The sequence below is a fragment of the Lupinus angustifolius genome, chromosome LG05 (genome assembly GCF_001865875.1).
Source record: "Lupinus angustifolius cultivar Tanjil chromosome LG05, LupAngTanjil_v1.0, whole genome shotgun sequence".
In the NCBI taxonomy this organism is placed as follows: Eukaryota; Viridiplantae; Streptophyta; class Magnoliopsida; order Fabales; family Fabaceae; genus Lupinus; species Lupinus angustifolius.
Genome location: NC_032013.1, coordinates 81,471 through 102,516, shown reverse-complemented (window position 1 = coordinate 102,516; position 21,046 = coordinate 81,471). Strand labels below are relative to the sequence as shown.

General features: G+C 35.9%; 2 protein-coding genes across 4 annotated transcripts; both read left to right on the top strand.

Moving 5' to 3' along the window:
- LOC109347251 (2-hydroxyacyl-CoA lyase) lies at nt 5,647-8,491 on the top strand. Its single transcript, XM_019586962.1, has 2 exons — nt 5,647-7,085; nt 7,974-8,491. The coding sequence occupies exons 1-2, from the start codon at nt 5,697-5,699 to the stop codon at nt 8,286-8,288; spliced, it is 1,704 nt and encodes a 567-aa protein (XP_019442507.1). The 5' UTR covers nt 5,647-5,696; the 3' UTR covers nt 8,289-8,491.
- On the top strand, nt 10,072-19,094 carry LOC109347248 (mediator of RNA polymerase II transcription subunit 33B-like). Of its 3 annotated transcripts, none has more exons than XM_019586957.1 (11): nt 10,072-10,856; nt 11,042-11,373; nt 11,488-11,579; nt 11,934-12,294; nt 12,723-12,933; nt 14,345-14,459; nt 15,436-15,597; nt 15,897-16,563; nt 17,056-17,262; nt 17,739-18,896; nt 18,937-19,094. In XM_019586957.1, the coding sequence occupies exons 1-10, from the start codon at nt 10,132-10,134 to the stop codon at nt 18,860-18,862; spliced, it is 3,996 nt and encodes a 1,331-aa protein (XP_019442502.1). In that variant the 5' UTR covers nt 10,072-10,131; the 3' UTR covers nt 18,863-18,896; nt 18,937-19,094. The 3 variants fall into 3 exon arrangements, with proteins under 3 accessions (XP_019442502.1, XP_019442501.1, XP_019442503.1); XM_019586958.1 differs by having other exon boundaries at nt 10,073-10,550; nt 10,581-10,856; nt 17,739-19,094; XM_019586956.1 differs by having other exon boundaries at nt 17,739-19,094.

Genomic DNA, 21,046 nt, shown 5'->3' with positions numbered 1-21,046 from the left:
ATTTTCTAACACCTCATACCTTGATATATTATATTCCTAATAATAGCAATATATAATTGAAAGGACAGTCAAAGAATCAAGATGAAACCAATGTGAAGTAGTGCTAAAAATTATGCAATTTTTGTGATTTATCAATTTTACAAAGTCATAATAAATACTTATGATACTCTTAGTTTGGTAAGAATAATCGTTGATTTTACAAAAACCATAAAAATAACCATGATTTACCAAGTCAAGGAATCATTGTTGATGGGTCACCACACTCTCTTCAACATCAACTGCGTCAAGGTTTTCTAGAGATGCATATCCAGTCAAAGTCACCAAAAGCATACACGCACCGTTCCAAGTGAAAAGTATTATTGATAATGGAAGAAGCTGTGAACTTTGAACTTTCCTTTCTAAGTTTCTCCATTTCATACTTTCACACTTTCACTTTTCTTTATATATATTCATTCATCTCTCAAACCTTTTACATTCTATTCTCAAACTATATTCAACTTCAAAAGTAATCATGAGTTACAACAGGCACCCTCCTCCACCAGGACCACCGCATCCACCACCACCCGGGCTTGTCCATCCACCTCCACCACCCGGTCCACTTCTACCTGGTTTTCACCTTCCATCACCACCACCACCACTACGTCCCCATCATCCTCATCATCATCCACATCCTCCTCCTCCTCCTCATCATCATCCTCATCATCATCATCATCCTCATCGTCATCCACCTCCACCACCTCGCCCAGCCGGTCCTCCACCGCCTGGATGGCCTCATCCTCCACCACCATCCTATTATTAAGCGCGCTATTCATATATATATTTTAATGTTATTATGGGATACAAATACACATTTGAAGTTGTATCTCTCTTTTGTTTACTAGATTGAACTGCTTTATTGTCCTCTACTACTCCATGCACTTATAGTGTGCTTATGTATAACTTTTATTATCATTTATATAATTACTACATTTTACATTAATCACTTCTACCAAAATAATTTCTCTTTCTATGCTAATAACTTCACAATGTGGTTTTTTATTTATTTATTTATTTTTTAAATTGTGCTTTTTTTAGGGTTTAGGTTTTCATAATTTAATAAATAATTGTAATTTTAATGATGCCAAGGGAATCAAATTTAAAATTATATTAAAGCATAGAAAATGTGTAAAATGAAGAAGAATTTGACCAAAGCATCTTAACTATTGCAACATTTTTTATTTACAACAATCATTTGAAATCATTATCAAGTTTAGCAAAATCATTCTATTTATCATAGTAATAGCCATGTAATTGTGTTAGTCTAATGTGTTTGTTTAGACCATGATTTTTTGGTTTTCTACAACATTGTTTTAAACATTTGTCTAATAAATAAAATAGGCAATATCTTTTTATTACGAAAGTCATGCATTATGATTATCATTTGCAATTAAACATGTTCTTAATAAAGATGAATTTATGTCAATTATATATATATTATTTATCATTTTATCAATAGGTTTAGAGTTTTGATAATTTTTACTTTCAATGATGCACATAATTGACTTATGCTTAGAATGTTGTGTTTAAGTCCTTCAACATAATTGACTTATGCTTAGAAGGTTGTGATTGAGTCTTTCAACATATAGTGCACCTTCTATAGTTGTTGAGCGTGGTTTATCGATTCTACCAACTCCAAGAATTTTTCTCTTGTTATCATCATAAATGACATATTATTTGTCCCTTGGATTGAGGACAAAGAACTTCTTTCTATTGTCCGTCATGTGTTTTGAGCAACCGCTATCTAAGTACCATAAGTTGCAGGCGGCTCTCAAATTTTCCTACAAAACAATTTAAGTTTTATTAGGTACCCAATATTCTTTGGGTCATACATAGTTAGTAAATTTCTCAACCTATTTAAAATGACCTAGGGGTACATCATATTTTCTAGTTTTACATGTATTTGGTGTATGTTCAAGGTTCTTACAATATGTACATGTGGGTTGATGATCATGTATCCTAGATTTATTTTTACTATTTTTAAAGACATGGATATCTTGTTTTTCAAAGTTTATCTTAGTTGGGACACTTTGTTTCTTAGAAACATAGCTTTTTGAATAGCCAAGACCTCTTCAATCTGTTGAGTGTCTTTGATCACTTATGATTTTTTCCAAACTTTTATTACTCTTGTTCATTTTATTAAGTTCAAGACTTAATGTTAAAACTTTATTTTCAAGAGTAATATAGTTTTGACATGAAGATGATGAGGGTTTGTTTCTAAATACATCTAACTCAGATTTTTATTTTAGAAACATTTTAGTAAGTTTGACATATTCGTCATGCAAGTCATTGAAAGCAGTTTGTAATTCAGAAGAATATAGTTGAGTGTCGTTTACCACTTCATCATCAGAATGATGAGATGCCATTAAAGAGATATGTGATTGTTCCTCATTTTTCAGGTTCAGAGGTGGAACTGATATCGTTGTCTTCCCAAACAATGTAGGCTCTTCGTCCATTCTTTCTTTGTTTCATTCTTCCATTTGAAAGAATTCTTCTTTAGATTAGGACAATCCATCTTCATGTGACCAGCCTTGCCACATTCAAAGCATGTGAAATTTTGGTTGGAAGTGGAGGTGTCATTGTTCTTGGTGATTTTCCTTGTTTGTCCAGTTCTAGCACATTTGTTTCTCTTGAGGAACTTGCTGAATTTCTTCACAAAAAGACTTATACCTTCCATCTCTTCCTTATCAGATTCATCTTCCGATGATTCGAATTTATCCACTCTTGTCTTGAGAGAGATATTCTTCTTTTTCTTCTGATCTTCATGTTGGTCAAGTTGGTTGAGTTCTAGTTCGTTTTCCTGCAATTTTCCAAACAACGCAGCTAAAGACATTTTCAATAAACTTTTCTTTTCAGAAATGACTGTTACCTTGGGTTGCCATGTTCTGGTGAATGATCTTAGAACTTTCAAGTTCAAGTCACTATTTGATAGGACCTTACTAAGAGCAAGAAGGTGATTTGTGAGATGAGTAAATCTCTTTTGAATATCCAGAATCTTCTATCTAGGTTTCATACGAAATATTTCGTATTCTTGGGAAAGAGTGTTGAGTCTAGATCTTTTTACTTCCTACGTCCCGTCATGTGTAGTCTCTAGATTATTCCACATTTCTTTTGCAGATTTGCAGTTTGATACTCTAAAGAACTCATCAATGCCAAGTGTTGAAGTGAGGATGTTCTTTACCTTGAGATCATACTGCACCTTCTTCTTATCTTCATAATTCTATGAAGATTTTGGCTTTACTTACCTTAAACTATTCACAATGATGAAGGGTTCATATGGTCCTTCTTCAATTGCATTCAATATATCCAAGTCTTGAGATTCTATGAAGATTCTCATTATGATTTTCCAGAAATCATAACACTCTCCAACAAAGCTTGGAGGGCGATTGATGTTGGAACCTTCTCCTAGGAATGATCTTGAGGCTATCTTTGATATAAGATCAGATTTGAGAATATCTTACTCAAAAATAGCTCTGGTGCCAATTGTTAGACTGAGATTGCAACTAAGAGAGGGTGAATTAGTTGACTTAAAAATTATGGCAACTTTTTCTGCAAAATCAAGAATTAAAGTGCAGCGGAAAATATATGCAGAAAAATAAAAAGTATAATCAAGAGTATAAGATTGAAGTACATATTTTAGACTTAGACTAAAAGTCTTGAATATCTTGAAGTTTGAATCTTCATTGTCTTTATAAGTATTCTTCCTTTTCTTCCTTTTGGTGATGTTGGTGTGTTCATCAAAACTGTGCCAAGATCAGGAGCAAAGATCTTCTTCACATTATATAGAAGAGCCTCATGGCTTAAGTACCACATTGAGTTTGTTATTTTACTCAATGTGGAACTCCTAACATTGTCACACCTTTAAGGGTCAACGTCCACAACGACTTTCACTTATCGATATTCACCAGATTATAGTCCTTTATCTTTTAGCGGCTTTACTCATGACCACAAGCCTATCATTATAATTGGACAACATTCAAATACCCCAACTCTAGCCTTTTTTCACCAACATCACCACTTATCCGAGATGAATGTGATTGCATATATTTTTCGCATTACAATTAACCCACAACCCTCTCTTAATACCTTAACCACCCTACGTTCATCCTAGAATTACCCAACAAAGGACCATCACGTAGACATTCTATCATTATTAGTGGAATTTGACACTGCCCAGACATTCTATCTTTATTAGAGGAATTTGACACTATATTTACCATACCAACGGACCTACCACCACCTAGATCTCATGACCACAAAATTATATTTTTACCTAACCAATTCCCAGTGAATGTTAAACCATATCGCTACCTCACTCGCAAAAGGAGGTCATGGTGACTTTACTAGCAGAAATGTTACAGGAGGGCATTATGGTCCCAAGCACAAGCCCATTTTCATCTTTTGTGTTGTTGGTAAGAAAAAAATATGGATATTGGAGATTTTGTGTAGATTATCAAAATTTAAATGAATTAGCTTATGAGCAGGTTAACACCAAATTCGTTTTGACCCGGTTGATACACATAAAACAACATTCCGTACAACAGATAGTCATTATGAATTCTTAGTGATGTTGTTTGGATACACTCCTGCAGTGAAGTAAAAGGAGCGACATTGGATATCAACACTATTTCCAAAATAGAACATGAATGAGTTATCTAATCCATAAACACTTACTATTGAGTACTAGATTTTCAAAGATTTTATTTCATTTGTTTAACCGACTAAATACAATTTAACTTATATAAAAATATTGAAATAAGATGTTGGGATCAAGTTACTACTCACCATCCAAATACACTAGAGTCAACAACATAAATTCATTTATCAATGGTTCTTATACATTGGGAGACCTTAATAATAATAAAAGCTAATGTCTTAGACTCTAAGTTAATTTAATAGTTCATGCAATAAAGTTTCATGTCTAATAATTTTACACACAAAGTGAAGATTTATAACTCATGAAACATACTTCTATGCATGTGAAATTAAGTTTAGTGCAACACCCAAAATGCATTAATCACCAATATATTGGTCATATTAATAACTTATCAAGATAACTATGTGTCTTAACTAAATTAACAAAATGAAAATATATGAATCTTTAACTATACTTTATGTTTAAGCTATGTTATCAATGTTCATATGAATCTATGCATAATAATCACAGAGAAAAAATTGTATATATTAATAGTGTAAGAGTTTTTTTTATATTGTCATTTCATTGCATCATTCACCATTCATTTTCAATAATTATAGACTTTTCAAAAAAAATAATCCAAACAAATGGTGAATAATGTATTGACTATGTATATATTATATTTAATTAGATCTAAGTTCAAGTTTAATTATTGACCAAATTAATGTTTATGATCAGATTAACTTCGAATCTAAAACCGAATCTAAACTCAAAAACATGACTCAATCAATATTTAAGTAAAGGTAAACCTTAACCTTTTAGCCTTTGTAAATACTAGTCTGGTAGCTGAGGTGGGGGCTACTTGTGGGCAGGTTCAGGCAATGAAGAAGTTGTCTCACACAACAATTTGAGTTTTGCTAAGGACTAAGTTGTCATTACACCTTTCCTTTTCTATCCATTATAAGAATAGATTCTTACTCAATTCCAATATCACCATTTCAATAATTAATCCCCTTTGACTTCAATGGAGGAAATCGATGGTAACATCCTCGTCGCAATGTCACTTGCAAAATTCGGCATCCGTCACATGTTCGGCGTTGTCGGAATCCCTGTAACCTCCCTCGCCAACCGCGCCGTCTCTCTCGGCATCCGCTTCATCGCCTTCCACAACGAGCAGTCAGCCGGTTACGCCGCCTCCGCCTACGGCTTCCTCACCGGCTCCCCCGGCGTCCTCCTCACCGTCTCCGGTCCTGGCTGCGTTCACGGCCTCGCTGGTCTCTCGAACGCCATGGCCAACACCTGGCCCATGATAATGATCTCCGGCTCCTGCGACCAGAATGACGTTGGCCGCGGCGATTTCCAAGAACTGGACCAAATCGAAGCCGTGAAACCATTCTCAAAGGTGTCATTGAAAGCAACTCACATAACTGAAATCCCAAATTGTCTGTCAAAGGTTCTTAATTCAGCCGCATCAGGCAGACCCGGTGGTTGCTACTTAGATCTCCCTTCTGATGTACTCCACCAGAGGATATCAAAGGAAGAAGCTGAAACTTTGTTACAAAATATCCAAACCCAAAACAATAATCCTTCTGATTCAACACTACCACTAACAACAAGTCATGAAATATCAGAAGCAGTATCTTTGCTGAGACATGCAGAGAGACCTTTAATTGTGTTTGGAAAAGGAGCTGCTTATGCTAGAGCTGAAGATACTTTAAAGAAACTTGTTGAGTCTACTGGAATTCCATTTTTGCCTACTCCTTTAGGGAAAGGCTTGTTACCTGATACACATCACCTTGCTGCTACTGCTGCCAGGTCACTTGCTATAGGTAAATGTGATGTTGCACTTGTAATTGGTGCAAGGTTGAATTGGTTGCTTCATTTCGGGGAATCTCCTAAATGGTCTAATGATGTTAAGTTTATATTGGTTGATATCTCTCAGGAAGAGATTCAACTTAGGAAACCTCATTTAGGTTTGGTTGGAGATGCTAAACAGATTGTGGAGACTTTGAATAAGGAGATTAAAGATGATCCATTTTGTTTAGGTAAGAGTCATACTTGGGTGGAAGCTATATCTAAAAAGGTCAAGGACAATGTCAACAAGATGGAGGCTCAGTTGGTTAAGGATGTTGTGCCATTTAATTTCTTAACGCCCATGAGAATCATAAGGGATGCTATTGTGGCTTTGGGAAGCCCTGCTCCTATTGTGGTTTCTGAGGGTGCTAATACTATGGATGTGGGAAGGTCTGTGTTGATTCAGACCGAGCCGCGGACAAGGCTAGATGCAGGGACATGGGGGACAATGGGAGTTGGTCTTGGTTACTGCATTGCTGCAGCAGTGGCGTCTCCTGATCGCCTCGTCGTTGCTGTTGAAGGGGATTCTGGATTTGGATTTAGTGCTATTGAAGTTGAGGTATGTCATATTGCTAAAACAAGATGTTCATTCTTCTTAATACTTTGTTTGACAAAACTTGCTTGCAAAATCAGCTCAAGTCTGCATTGACTCATAGCTTATGACTCTAAGTGATTTAATTACAAGTCTGATTGGTAAGTATAAAATGATGAAAACGAGCTTATAAGCTCTTGTTATAAGACACAAGTCACTTCAAGTGATTTATCAAATGATGAGAACACATCCTATTCAAATGTGTGCATCAAATTCATAAAACATAATTAACATGTAATTGGTGTTTTGAAATTCTAAATAAAGAACAGTCTTCTTAGAAATCACTAAATACACAAGAAAATCATATTGTCATAAGAAATCACTCTATATTGCCCACAAATAAGATTAATATCGGTCTCATTTAATCCTTGGTTGTCATTACTCAAATGCATTTCTTCTTCTTTCTCTATGCAATACATGTGATGTGTCTTTTCTTTCTGTATGATTTCTCTGGATAGATTGAGTGTTATGTTCCACTTGATGATTACATGTTATGTTTATTCTTGCTCTCTTAAAATGCTTTTGTATGGTAGTTTTGGTGTCTAGAGAGATAGCATTTTAAGAGTATCTAGAAAGTATCGAAGAGTGTTGGGTACGAATACGTGAAGGATATTAAATTATTAGTGCTTCATACATCTCCATAAGGCTTAGACAGTCTACTGTGATAGATGATGACATAAGCTGTATACTGTATAAGTGTATAGTACATTACCACATGACAGCCCAAATACCAAGCCCAATTTTAGAACACTAATGTGTTCAGGGTTTGTGATTTTCTGTTGGAATAGCTTTCATATCTTGTTTTCCAAACTCAAGTTAGTTCCTTTATCATATGATGCTCTGACTTTTGCACAGACGCTGGTTCGGTATCAGTTGGCGGTGGTTGTGATTGTTTTTAACAACGGTGGTGTATATGGTGGCGACCGCAGAAGCCCTGAAGAGATAGATGGACCTCACAAAGATGATCCTGCACCCACATCTTTTGTCCCAAATGCAGGGTACCATGCTTTGATAGAAGCTTTTGGTGGAAAAGGGTATCTTGTTGGGACACCCGAAGAACTGAAGAATGCTCTTTCAGAAGCCTTCTCTGCTCGGAAACCAGCCGTGATAAATGTCATCATTGATCCCTATGCCGGTGCAGAGAGTGGAAGGCTTCAACACAAGAATTAACTGTTACTTCTGAGTTATTATGAGATCACACAAGTATTAAACATAAAGGACTTCTTTCAGTAAATTGATTGGTGATGCGATAATATAATAAATATAAAACCTTTTATATATATATATGATGCAACTGAATCTGTGTATTTTAGCAAGTTTGTAATGGAACCTGAAGGATTTATTTGTAATGAAAAGAGTGATGGTGTCTGCTTCCTTGTTTTGAGCTGAATCTTCATAAAAACTTTGCTTATAACTGCTTATATTTTTACATAAAACCTCAAATATGTCAACATCGGCCTAGTCATTATAAGTGTTGATTAGAGCAACAAAAAAAACATAATTTACTATTTTTTCAGATCTCTATCAGAAATGCTGTATTTTTAGAATTTTTTATTATAAAAAAGAACTGTTATTTATTAGAATTGTAACGTTTGCTTATTGTAATAGACAATTAAAAGTAATAATAAGTTAGTGTTTGAATTATTATTAATTCAATAAAGTACGGAAAATTGAATACTATGTAATAATAAAACCCTATGAAGTAATTTAGAGGTGAATATTTGTTTTATTTTGAAGTAAATTGAATACTATGCTTGGAGGTGAATATTAATTCATCTTTTGTTTAAAAGTTAGCTCATTGTTATTAAATACAAGATTAGAAATTTGGAAATTATACTTTGGCCAATCAATTTTTACATGTCTTATTTCCATCACCCAACATTATTTTATCACTATTTTCATTAGTGATACTCCATTTCAAAGCTCTAATCTTAGCACCATCAAGTTTTGAATTGTGTCATTACATTCCAAACTATCATTTTCACCACCATCTTAGTTATGACTTTATGAGTTGTGTTACTTTTATTAGTGAGACCATTAAGCAAAGTCTCTCATTTTGAGTATAGAAAGATATATTGCTAAACCATGTGATATCTTAAATACACAACTTGCTTGCTTGTGTTTACTTTACATGTTTTATTCATGCTAGATTATACACCTAGCATACTCAGTTAAATACATAACCTTTATCTTCCCTTTAGAAGTTGTTGGAGTTGGAGATTGTCATTTTCATTTTCAAACTTGAAGACAAGCTTATGGCTGCAAATAAAATGGAAGAGAAGCTACAATAATAAAAGCGAGGATAAAATCTTGAATTGGAAAAATGTTGATCATTCAACCCTTTAACATAATATTTAATGTGTTTAAAAAGTTAGATGTGGGAAAAAAAACGTGTACAATTGTGCTTGTTTTTTGTGTGTATAAACTATAAACTACAAACTTTTTTTATAAATGGATATTCTTCAGTTTATAAAGTTAGTTTAAGAAAGAAAAGAAAAAAATGTTATAGTTTGAGTATTTGATTTATTTTTTCCCATTATAATGTATAATCTAAAAATACAATAGTTGAAAAACATGAATAGGAGTGAGTGTTTGGGCGCTGGTTTTCATTTGAAAAGGGGAACTCTCTTTGTGATTGTGAGTAGGTCTGATTTAATGTGGGACCCAGTAGGAATGCTTTGTGTTCTCATTTTAAGTATATACACAACAATAATAATAATAATAATAATAATAATAATAATAATAATATAGGTTGGTTTTTTAATCTAAAAAGCTTATATGATAGTAGTAATAATGTTATAGTTTTTATATTTATTATTAGCCAGAATTAGTTTTAAAAATAATGTGATTTTAGTCATCATATTATTTGATTTCTTATTTATTTATTGCAAGTTGCAAAGGGTATGAGAGAGAGGGTGGTGGAATTTGTCTGAAAGGCTCGAAAGCGGAGTTTACAGTCAAAGAAAGAGAAAGTGAGTGAATATTGTGAGAGAAGGAGAAGAAGAAGAAGAAGATGGGTGATGATAGCGTGTGGGAGGGTGTAATAGAGCTTACGAAGTGGGCGCAATCAAAGAACACAGACCCAGTGTTGTGGTCAGTAGAGGTTAGCTCAACCCTGAGCTCTGCCGGAGTGAGTTTACCATCGACGGAGCTGTCACGGCGTCTGGTATCATACATATGCTGGGATAATCACGTGCCTATCACGTGGAAGTACCTTGATGCAGCTATCTCTGTTAACATCGTTCCTCCTTTCCTTCTTCTCTCTCTTCTCTCTACTCGTGTTCTCCCTAAACGACATCTCTACCCTGCCGCTTTCACTCTCTTCCTCTCTCTTATTAAACGACATCTCATTTTGTCTCTCTCTTCTTCTTCTAATATCAATTCCCCTAATTACCCTCACATCATGAAATCTGTTGATCAATCTCTTCACCTTTCTAAACTCTATAATCATTCTCATTCTCATTCCGATCTCGATCCTGAACCTGGAGTTATTCTTGTTTGGTTCTTGTTTACCATTCTCTCTCGTTTACTTGAAGCTTCCTTGGATGATGAAGGCTTATTGGAACACAAGCCTCATGTTGTTGTTGATGATGATGTCGATGATGATGATGTCATCATGTCTGAGCCTGAGAAGGAAGCTCTGTTGAGGAAGAATACAGGAATGACTATTGAACTCATTGCATTGTTTCTTCAAAACAAACTCACATCAAGGATCCTTTCATTGCTTCGTACAAACATGTATACTTCCAAATAACATAACTCTTTCATTTTATTTAACCTCTTACTCTTAACTTTCTTACATTCTCAATCATTAGTAATCACATTCAACATTTCTTGCCTCAGATCTATTTTTAAAATCCTCCACAGTGACGTGGCACTATATGATTCATTCATTTTACATGTATACTTTTCGATCTTTGTAGGCCAACACATTGGGAAACTTTTGTTCACCAATTGCAGCGACTTGCCGCAAACTCATTACTTTTGAGGACTTTGAAAAATGTTACTCCCGAGTCTCTCTTGTCGTTTACTATCAAGTCCGATGGGCTGAAGCTGTTGTCTTCTCAATGGAAAACAACACATAAGCTGGAGCTTAATGCAGTCATGGCTGCTGGTGCTGGCTCTCAGATATCGTGTGCACTTCAAACTCATGATGATAGTTGGTCTTTGCTTTGGCTTCCCATTGATCTTATCCTTGAAGATGCAATGAATGGTGATCATGTTGCCGAAACTAGTGCTGTTGATGTTCTTACTGGTATGGGTAAAATTTGAGTACCACTGTTACTCTTGCTTAACTTAAGTGTAGCTGGGATTGATAAGAAGTTTAAATTTTATAAGTAATGTTATTTAGTTGAAATGACTATTGCAGGGTTGGTGAAATCTTTACAAGCAGTTAATGGTACTGCATGGCACAATGCATTTTTAGGCTTATGGATGGCAGCACTGAGACTAGTTCAAAGGGTAAGGACAGATCCAAGGGAGGTTACTAATTGTCATATTTTCTTGTAGTTTTAAGGGAGTTCCCGAAAGAAAATACAGAATATTGATTTTATAATCTTGTTGTTGGTAGGCTAGAATGAAGGCAAGTACTTGATGAACTTAGGCATGTGTAATATCTTGTCATTTGAATATATGATAATTCAAGTCATAAATAGGGGAAAATAATGCAGCATGTCATTTGCATCTTGTTTTTTTTTGTCTTTGTTGGCAGATTTACATTTAACTTATTTTCTCCACTACATTCCAGTTGGTGACACTGTAAATTTGCATGCAAGTCACTTATTTTAAGACTTCCATTTCCCCCTGTTATTTTAGGAGAGGGATCCAAGTGAAGGTCCTGTACCTCGCCTAGATACCTGCTTGTGTATGTTATTGTGCATTACAACCCTCGTGGTCGCTAATATTATCGAAGAAGAGGAAGGTGAATTGATTGTAGAAGCTGAGCGTAGCCCTACAAATCAAAGGAAGGACAAACCTGCCTTGGGAGAGCGTCGAGGGGAATTGGTTATCAGCTTACAGCTATTGGGTGATTATGAGGGCTTACTGAATCCGCCTCAACCAGTTACTTGGGTAGCCAATCAGGCTGCTGCTAAGGCTGTTATGTTCGTATCAGGTCATGCTGTTGGTAATGGATACTTGGAGAGTATGAATGTGAATGACTTACCCACGAACTACTGTAAGTAGTAGCTTTTAGTAATAGGAATGTGAAAGAGGTGTTTGGTTACAGTGGGAACTCAATTAAATGGTTGTGCTTTGATAAGTGTCCTTTACTTGTGGCATGTGCAATTTGCAAATAAAATCTAATGGAAACTTCATAACAAAGAAAAAATGGAAATGTTTGTCTACCCTGTCAATATGACCTAAACTTTCTCTCTATCTTGGTCATCATAGCTTTAGTCATCAATAATTTCATGATAATTTAATTACTCTGTTGTTTTGCAATTTAGCTTGGTTATATGGACATGCATTTGCTGTCAATACTCATGATTTCTGTTTCCCTCTGTTTATTTGCTCCCAGGTGTGGTAGTCTCATAATGTTCTTTTCATATTTGTCCTGGGTGGCTTTGGTGATTGACATTTTGTTGTATTGTGTTCTTTTTTCAGCTGGTAACTTATGGCATCTGATTGTCGAGGCTTGTATTGCAAGACATCTGCTTGATACTTCAGCTTATTTTTGGCCCGGTTATGTCAGTGCACCTTGCAATCAAATACCTCATTGCATTCCTAACCACCTGCCTAGCTGGTCATCATTGATGAAGGGATCACCGCTAACTCCTCCATTGGTTAACGTCTTAGCCGCAACTCCTGCTTCTAGGTATCCTGCTGCCTCATATTATATCTGCCCCACCTTCCCTGGTAGGAAGTTGGTTGGTTCAAGCAACCAATTTAGATGGTTGTGTTTCTTCATATAAACAAGAGCTATTACTTTTCCTTATCACATGTGTGCTTTTGACAGTTGCTTTTTTCAACGTGGCAACAGTAAAAAATATTATGAATACCCTTGGGTTTCTGCCATTTAGTCTGCTGATTGAGATAACCCTTAGTGGATTACTGGATTAGCATCAATATTTTGAGCTTTTTACTGTAGATTAGTATGTCCTTTTACTTCAGTTGCTATAGTTGCTACCCTGAATGAAGTATATATTTTATTAATGCTATCAATGGTGATTCAGATTCCATTTTTTTTGGAAAGCAGAACTTGAGTTGTGTTTTATTCTCTTTCACTCACCAAATTAATCTCTAGATGTTTGTCGGCATAAGCTAATTTCTTCAACAGGACTTATCCACAGCATGTAGTATTGTACTCAAAGGAAACCTTTGCTGTTTCAGCATGTGTATTGATTGTGCCGTTGTTGTTTCCCTCCCATTTCTGTATCATTTTATAAAAACATAATATTAGCATGGAATCTATTCATCCTGAGACTGAAATGGTCGAGATGAGTTTGGGTAGAGGTCATAGGTTCAAGTTGTGGTAACAACTTCTTGAATTGCAGGAAAAAGAAATTAGGGTCAAGGATGGTGGTGTGCCCCACCCTCATCTCAGGTTTAGGCCACGCCTCCAGGCTCAATGAGCGCTTATGGGGGTCTACATTACATATAGATGAGTCACTGACAAAAACCCTAGCAGGATTTGAACCTCAGCCATCCTTAGTTCACACAATCTACTCTTCCTAGCTGTTTCAAGTTTTGGCAAAAAAGGGAATTTATTCATCCCCACTCTTATTTCTCTTTCTACCTCACTCTTAGACACAGCCATTTATTAATAAATGTATCAATATATTTTTTCATAACGTAAATCTTGTTTGGGTAAGATAATCTTCACTGTTTCTTTGCGGGTTTATGCACATGTGCATGTCTTTGTTCTAAAGGGGTTTCTTTGTTTCACACTCAGAAATTGGAGACCTCTTTTAAGGAGTACCTTTTCTTAATGTAGCTTTGGAAGGGTTTTACCTTGTCTAAGTCTATGGGCTTTATTACTCTTACAATTTTGGATAATGGAACTTATTTAATCTGGAAAAGAACAATAGAAAAATACCCGTCTCTGTGGCAAAGTAGGGATAGATGCATAGATATTGAATAGACACAGACACATATGCATGCACTCATGGAGATGTGTGTATTTGAAAGTGGTATCTGTCTAATTGGCTGTAGTATATCAGATGCTCTATTTTGTATATTTACTTGTGGTAATGCGACTGAATTTAAGCTCGTGAATTTTATGGAAGCTTAGCAGAGATTGAGAAAATATTTGAATTTGCAATCAATGGCTCTGATGAAGAAAAGATATCTGCTGCTACCATACTTTGTGGGGCATCTCTAGTACGTGGTTGGAATGTGCAGGTAATCCTGACACCCGTTTCATTTGGCTTTTGCAAAATCAGATAGTTTTATTCCACTACTTTTTATCTGTTTAGTTCTTTATTTCTAGTTAGCTTTGTCCCGTTCCCTTATTTCTGTGTTGGGAAAAAGTATCAATCTCCCCTCCTAATGCAAAAGAGGCACTTGCGGAAGTAATAACAACAACAACCAAGCCTTTATCCTACTAGGTGGGGTTGACTACATGTACTGAACGACGCCATAATGTCTATCATAAATCATGTTGATCGACAAAGCATTAATCTCTAAGTCTTTTTTAGTTATTTCGTCTATGATTTTTCTTTGTCCCCCCTTCCTCTAGGAATTGGACTAGCCTTCATTTAGTCTACTTTCCTTATGGGGGTTTCTATCAGTCTCCTTCATACATTGTCCAAACTACATAAGTCATGATTCTACCATCTTTTCTACAATAGGAGTTACTCTAACTTTCTCCTTAATGCTATCATTTCTAATCCTATGTTGTCTATTGTGTCCAACACATCATTCTCATCTCTGCTACATAGAGTCTATTATCTTGTTGACATTTTATCGTCTAACATTTAGTCTCATATAACATTGCATGTCTTATAATTGTGCGGCAAAACTTCTTCTTAAGCTTGAATGATATCTTTCCATCACATTTGAGACTTGAAGCACTCCACCATTTCATCTAACCCGTTTGAATCCTATGATCTACATCTTTGTCAATTTCTCCATCATCTTGTATGATTGACCCAAGATACCTAAATCTAGTGAATTTTGGTATGAATACTGAATAAATTACTATTGTTTCTTACTTGTATCGGCTATCTCAGGATAGTGTTTTTGGGGTTGGTCACTATGTTCCATTATCCACAATTGACTACCTAGATCTCTCCCCATCAATTAAGGAAGGAAAGCCAACAATTTCCCTCCATATGTTCTTTTCCTTTGTGACTAAAATGATTATCTTTATTTGCAGGAACACATCATTTTTTTCATGATAAAATTGCTCTCACCTCCAGTTCCTCCGAAATACTCTGGTAGTGAAAGCCATTTGATTAGCTATGCTCCACTTTTGAATGTCCTTCTTGTTGGAATTTCACCTGTAGATTGTGTTCAGATATTCTCTCTACATGGTGCGGTATGTTCAAATTTGATAATCTTTATATTATAACTCATACATGTACATGGAAAGTGGGCTATAGTTTATTTTTTCCCTTTTAAATAAGGGAAAATAAAATAAAGAGGCCAATTGTTTGTGAAGAACCCCCACCCCAAAGAAAATGGGGAAGTTTCTATGCTCAATTCACTTTTAAGTTATAACCAACAAAATGCACTTTAAACACACTCTTTTCTAGTGGGGACAGGGTATTTATGAATAATATTGCTGCATTTAGCTTGTTTCCTAATTCTGTGCAGTAATTTGCCAAATTCATTCAGGTTCCACTACTTGCAGCTGAGCTAATGCCAATATGTGAGGCTTTTGGATCATGTCTTCCTAACGTCTCATGGACTGCTGCAACAGGAGAAAAACTCTCTTGCCATGCAGTATTCTCTAATGCATTTATTCTCCTGCTGAGACTATGGCGGTTCAATCATCCACCTCTTGACCATGTGATGGGGGGTGCTGCAACTCCAGCATTAGGATCACAGTTAGGTCCTGAGTACCTTTTGTTGGTTCGGAATTGTATGTTAGCGTCCTTTGGGAAATTACCGAGATTCGTAGTAAGCAGTAGAAGATTTTCAAAAATGATAAGTTTTTCTACAGATCCCATATTTATGGATTCCTTTCCAAAATTGAACATTTGGTATCGTCAACATCAAGAATGTATTGCATCAACTCGCTCTGCTCTTGCACCTGGAGGCTCTGTTCTTCAGATTGTTGATGCACTACTAAGCATGATGTGCAAGAAAATAAGTAGAAGTTCTCAGGCATTGACACCTACAACTTCAGGAAGCAGCACTTCTTCTGGTTCTTCATTGGATGATGCTATGATGAAACTCAAAGTGCCTGCATGGGATATCCTCGAAGCAGCTCCATTTGTTCTTGATGCTGCTCTTACAGCTTGTGCTCATGGAAGACTCTCTCCTCGTGAATTGGCTACAGGTTTTCCCAGTTTTCTGATTGATATATTCATGCCTTTTTAATTTTTAATTTGATTCTTCATTATGTATCATTGAGATCTCGATTTCATGATTAGCATGAGGCTTTCATGCTATCAATCGTGAGAATGTCTGAACTGTAGAGTAAGGTCTATGACTGGAAGAAATAAGATTTAACATAAAATGTGATTCTTCAAATAACTTAGGAAGTTAACTTTGGAAGAATATAAGTTCCACCCTTGTTTGGTTCGACCGGAAACTGCTTATTCCTTTTAGTATCTTTTGGCCATAACCAAAGGTACTTGGTCCAAGATCTATTAGAAAATTTGCATTCTCTATTTAGCCCTTGCTTCTTATTTAAGCTGGCATAGACTACCTTGTTTGATTAAATACATGTTAATAAAAATATTTTGGTAAAACAATAAACTACATTACCAATGCTTTATTCCTTCAAGCTTTTTCTGAGTAGGTTCTATGTGCTTGCTTTTTATCTTAGGTCTCAAAGATCTTGCTGATTTTCTTCCGGCAACTTTGGGTACTATTGTAAGCTACCTATCAGCTGAAGTAACACGTGGCATATGGAAGCCAGCTTTTATGAATGGAACTGATTGGCCTAGCCCTGCTGCAAATTTATCAACTGTTGAGCAACAAATCAAGAAAATTTTAGCAGCCACAGGTGTTGACGTCCCAAGCCTTGCTATAGGTTTGAAGTTTACCATTTTTTTCGGTCTGTGGAAATTAGTTAAACAGTAAATCATTACATACAGCCCCTTTTGCACGATAAAACCATCCTTTCCTGGGTGACACATGTGGCATTAATGTTATTTTCAATCTGTTGGTCAACTAATGGGGTGCTTGATTTGTTTTCTGTTTTTATCCAGATAATATATTTTTTACTAATAATTACAATAATATTGCTGTGCTTCCCTTCAGTTTTGTGTTTTGAAATGGTGAAAACAAGATTTTGTTGTTTTTAACAATGGTGAAACCGCTCTAGGCCTATTTAGGCAAAGCTTAGCCTAGTTCGGCCTATATCCACCCCAATGTATGATTGACCTGGAAATATACCCTCACTGTCTTTTGGGTTTGTGGCTGACTAAGTTTATTTTCATTGTTTATATGGACATAAAGTTTATTAAATCAATATGTTGACACTACATTTTGAATTGCTGCAAGCAGATGGGAATGCGCCAGCCACACTTCCTTTGCCCTTGGCAGCTTTTCTAAGTCTCACAATAACATATAAACTGGACAAATCTGCTGAGCGCTACCTTATCTTGACTGGCCCAAGTTTGATTACACTTGCTGCTGGTTGTCCCTGGCCATGCATGCCGATTGTAGGTTCTTTGTGGGCTCAGAAGGTGAAGCGTTGGAGTGACTTTTTTGTATTCAAAGCTTCCGGAACAGTCTTCAACCACAGCAGGGATGCTGTAGTTCAGCTCCTAAATAGTTGCTTCACATCCACCCTTGGCCTTGGTTCTGCCTGTATTTATAACAATGGTGGCGTTGGTGCACTCCTTGGTCATGGCTTTGGTTCTCACTTCTCCGGTGGGATCTCTCCCGTAGCACCGGGGATTCTCTACTTAAGAGTTTACAGGTCCATTAGAGATGTCATGTTCTTGACAGAAGAAATTGTAGCCCTTTTAATGCTTTCAGTTAGAGATATAGCGAATGGTGGGCTGCCGAAGGGTGAATCGGAGAAGAAACTGAAGAAGACTAAGCATGGAATGAGATATGGACAGGTTTCTCTTGCTGCGTCGATGACACGTGTCAAGCATGCCGCTCTTCTCGGGGCTTCGTTTCTTTGGATATCTGGTGGTTCAAGTTTGGTCCAATCTTTGATAACTGAGACTCTACCTTCCTTGTGTTTATCTGCACATGGGTTTGAGCAGGATGTTTTAGAATCTGGAGTTGTGGTTGCAATGCTGAGAGGTTATGCAATGGCATGTTTTGTCGTGCTTAGTGGGACATTTGCTTGGGGTATCGACTCTTCATCACCGGCATCGAAACGACGACCTAAGGTTCTTGGGATTCATTTAGACTTTCTTGCAAATGCCCTTGATGGGAAAGTATCACTTCGTTGTGATAGTGCAACATGGCGTGCTTATGTGTCAGGGGTTATGAGCTTGATGGTAAGCTGCACACCACAGTGGATAGAGGAGCTTGATGTGGGTATTTTGAAGAGAGTGAGCAAGGGATTAAGACAGTTGAATGAAGAAGACTTGGCTCTGCGCTTATTAGAAATTCGAGGGAGGAGCGTCATGGGCGAGGTAGCAGAAATGATAAGTCAAAGTAGATTTTAAAAACTTGGAAGCTTGGTGCATATGTGCCTGATTAAGAATCCTTTTTGTGTTGTTAGGCATATTGATATTCTTCTATGGAGGAAAAATGTCACTTGATCTGTTATATGCTATCACTTGTGTACATATTCAATGTAAATTTCGTAACATAGATAATGTCATCATATACTGTTAAAGAATTAACAGGTTTTGACGTTAGCCATGTGAGGAGAATATAGTTGTTCCTTAAAAATCATCTCTGTTAATAATTTATCTCTATGAATTCTGAATACAATTTCGCTATGGTGAGGAGAAAAAGCACCTCACACCACACCAACATATATAATAATTATTAAATAATAATATCAACCAAGATAGCCAATAAATATTGGGAACTTCCTTGCAATTTTGTAGTCTGTGTGATTTGTTGTGGCTAACTCCCTTGTCTAAATGTGCATGTTAAACTGAATGGTGAATGCAATAATATTTCTATTAAAGTATAATATTTATGTACTAATAACAATGTAAAGATTTTTATATAGTCAGTATATCATTCATTGTTCATTTGTATTACTTTGATGAAAATAGTTAATGATAATTGAAAATGAATAGTGATAAATGATATAATGACAGTATGAAAAACTTTTACACGGACAATATATACATGTTTTTCTATTTTTATTATAGGTTAACAAGCCTCTTAATATTATTTTTTAAGGAAACAAAATTAAAAAAATGACTATGAAATGATGAAATGTTGCATTTATGTTGGAATTACTTATTTTAATATCGACTTACTTATTATACTATTATATGTTTCTTAAAAATACTTTTAGAATATGTTGTGGTTGTTTTATAGAATTCAAGGAATCACACAAAAACCGATGAATTCAATGGAATAAGCATAGGAATTCCTATAATTAAGAAAGGAATTCAAACTTTCTTATTAGAATCAATCAGGAATTACAAGAATTTGGTTTGAAGAGAGAAGAAGAAGAAGTTTTTGAAACTTTCTAAAAATGGAAATATGTTATTAACTACCATTTGAAAAGTTTCTATTTATAGCCTACTTCCTAACTAACTTTGAAAAGAATTACAGAATCACCCTTATCATTGCCCACCCCATAAGAACATTCTTGTCCTCAAGAATGAAAATTTGGAAATCTTTTGCATAGATCATAGTAGAATTCCCAAGAAGCATCTTCAATCAATTGATGTTTCCATTTAACCAAAACCTTGGTTAGTGGCTGCCTTTTGCGTTTTACTGTGATTCTATCAAGTATGAGCTTGGGTTCTTTATCTTGATTACCTGCACTTGTAGTAGAAGGAAGAATTGAAGAAGTAACGACCTGCCCAACATGCTTTTTCAGTTGAGAGACATGAAACACATTGTGGATTTTAGCATGCTCTGGAATCTGCACTTTGTAAGCCACGGATCCCACCCTGCTGAGTATAGGAAAGGGACCAAAGTACTTAGGAGCAAGCTTCTCATTACTCCTAGCTGCTACTGAAATTTGCTTGTAAGAATGCAACTTGATATAGACTAAATCACCTTCCTGAAATTGCCTATCACTTCTATGTTTATCCGCCAATTGTTTCATTCTATCTTTGACCCTTCTTAGATGAAACTTAAGCACCTTCAACATTTCTTCTCTTTTAGCCAAGCTCCTATCCACCAGTTGTACCTTAGATTCTCCTGGCAAGTAAGTGGGAGGGGGTTGACCATACACTACTTCATAAGGAGTTGCTTGTATGGAGGTGTGAAATGTAGTATTATGCCACCATTCAGCTAGTGGCAACCAACATACCCATTGCTGAGGAGTATCTGCACACAAATCAAACTCCATAAGTTTTACCAACCACTTTTGTTGAAATTCAGTGGTCAATCTTTGATCCAGCATATATTTCAAGCTCCTATGGCTAGTCTTGATGATGAAGTGTTTGTTTAAGAGATAGTGCCTCCATTTTTGGACTGCAAAAACCACAACTATAAGCTCCTTTTCATATGTTGAGAGTGATTGTTGTTGCCGATTTAACATTATACTAATAAAAGCAATAGGATGGTTGCCTTGCATTAACACAGCACCAACTCCCTGCCCTGATGCATCTACCTCAATTCTGAATTGTTGTGTTAGATCAGGTAGAGCCAACACAGGTGTAGTAGTTAACAACTCCTTCACCTTTTGGAATGACAATTTGGCTTCAGCA

Excerpts from the sequence above, each read along its gene's own strand:
- LOC109347251 (XM_019586962.1), top strand. The coding sequence starts at position 5,697 with ATGGAGGAAATCGATGGTAACATCCTCGTCGCAATGTCACTTGCAAAA. Across the intron at positions 7,086-7,973 it reads TTAGTGCTATTGAAGTTGAG|ACGCTGGTTCGGTATCAGTT; the intron begins GTATGTCATATT and ends ACTTTTGCACAG.
- LOC109347248 (XM_019586957.1), top strand. The coding sequence starts at position 10,132 with ATGGGTGATGATAGCGTGTGGGAGGGTGTAATAGAGCTTACGAAGTGG. Across the intron at positions 12,934-14,344 it reads GCCGCAACTCCTGCTTCTAG|CTTAGCAGAGATTGAGAAAA; the intron begins GTATCCTGCTGC and ends ATTTTATGGAAG. Across the intron at positions 17,263-17,738 it reads CGTCCCAAGCCTTGCTATAG|ATGGGAATGCGCCAGCCACA; the intron begins GTTTGAAGTTTA and ends TGCTGCAAGCAG.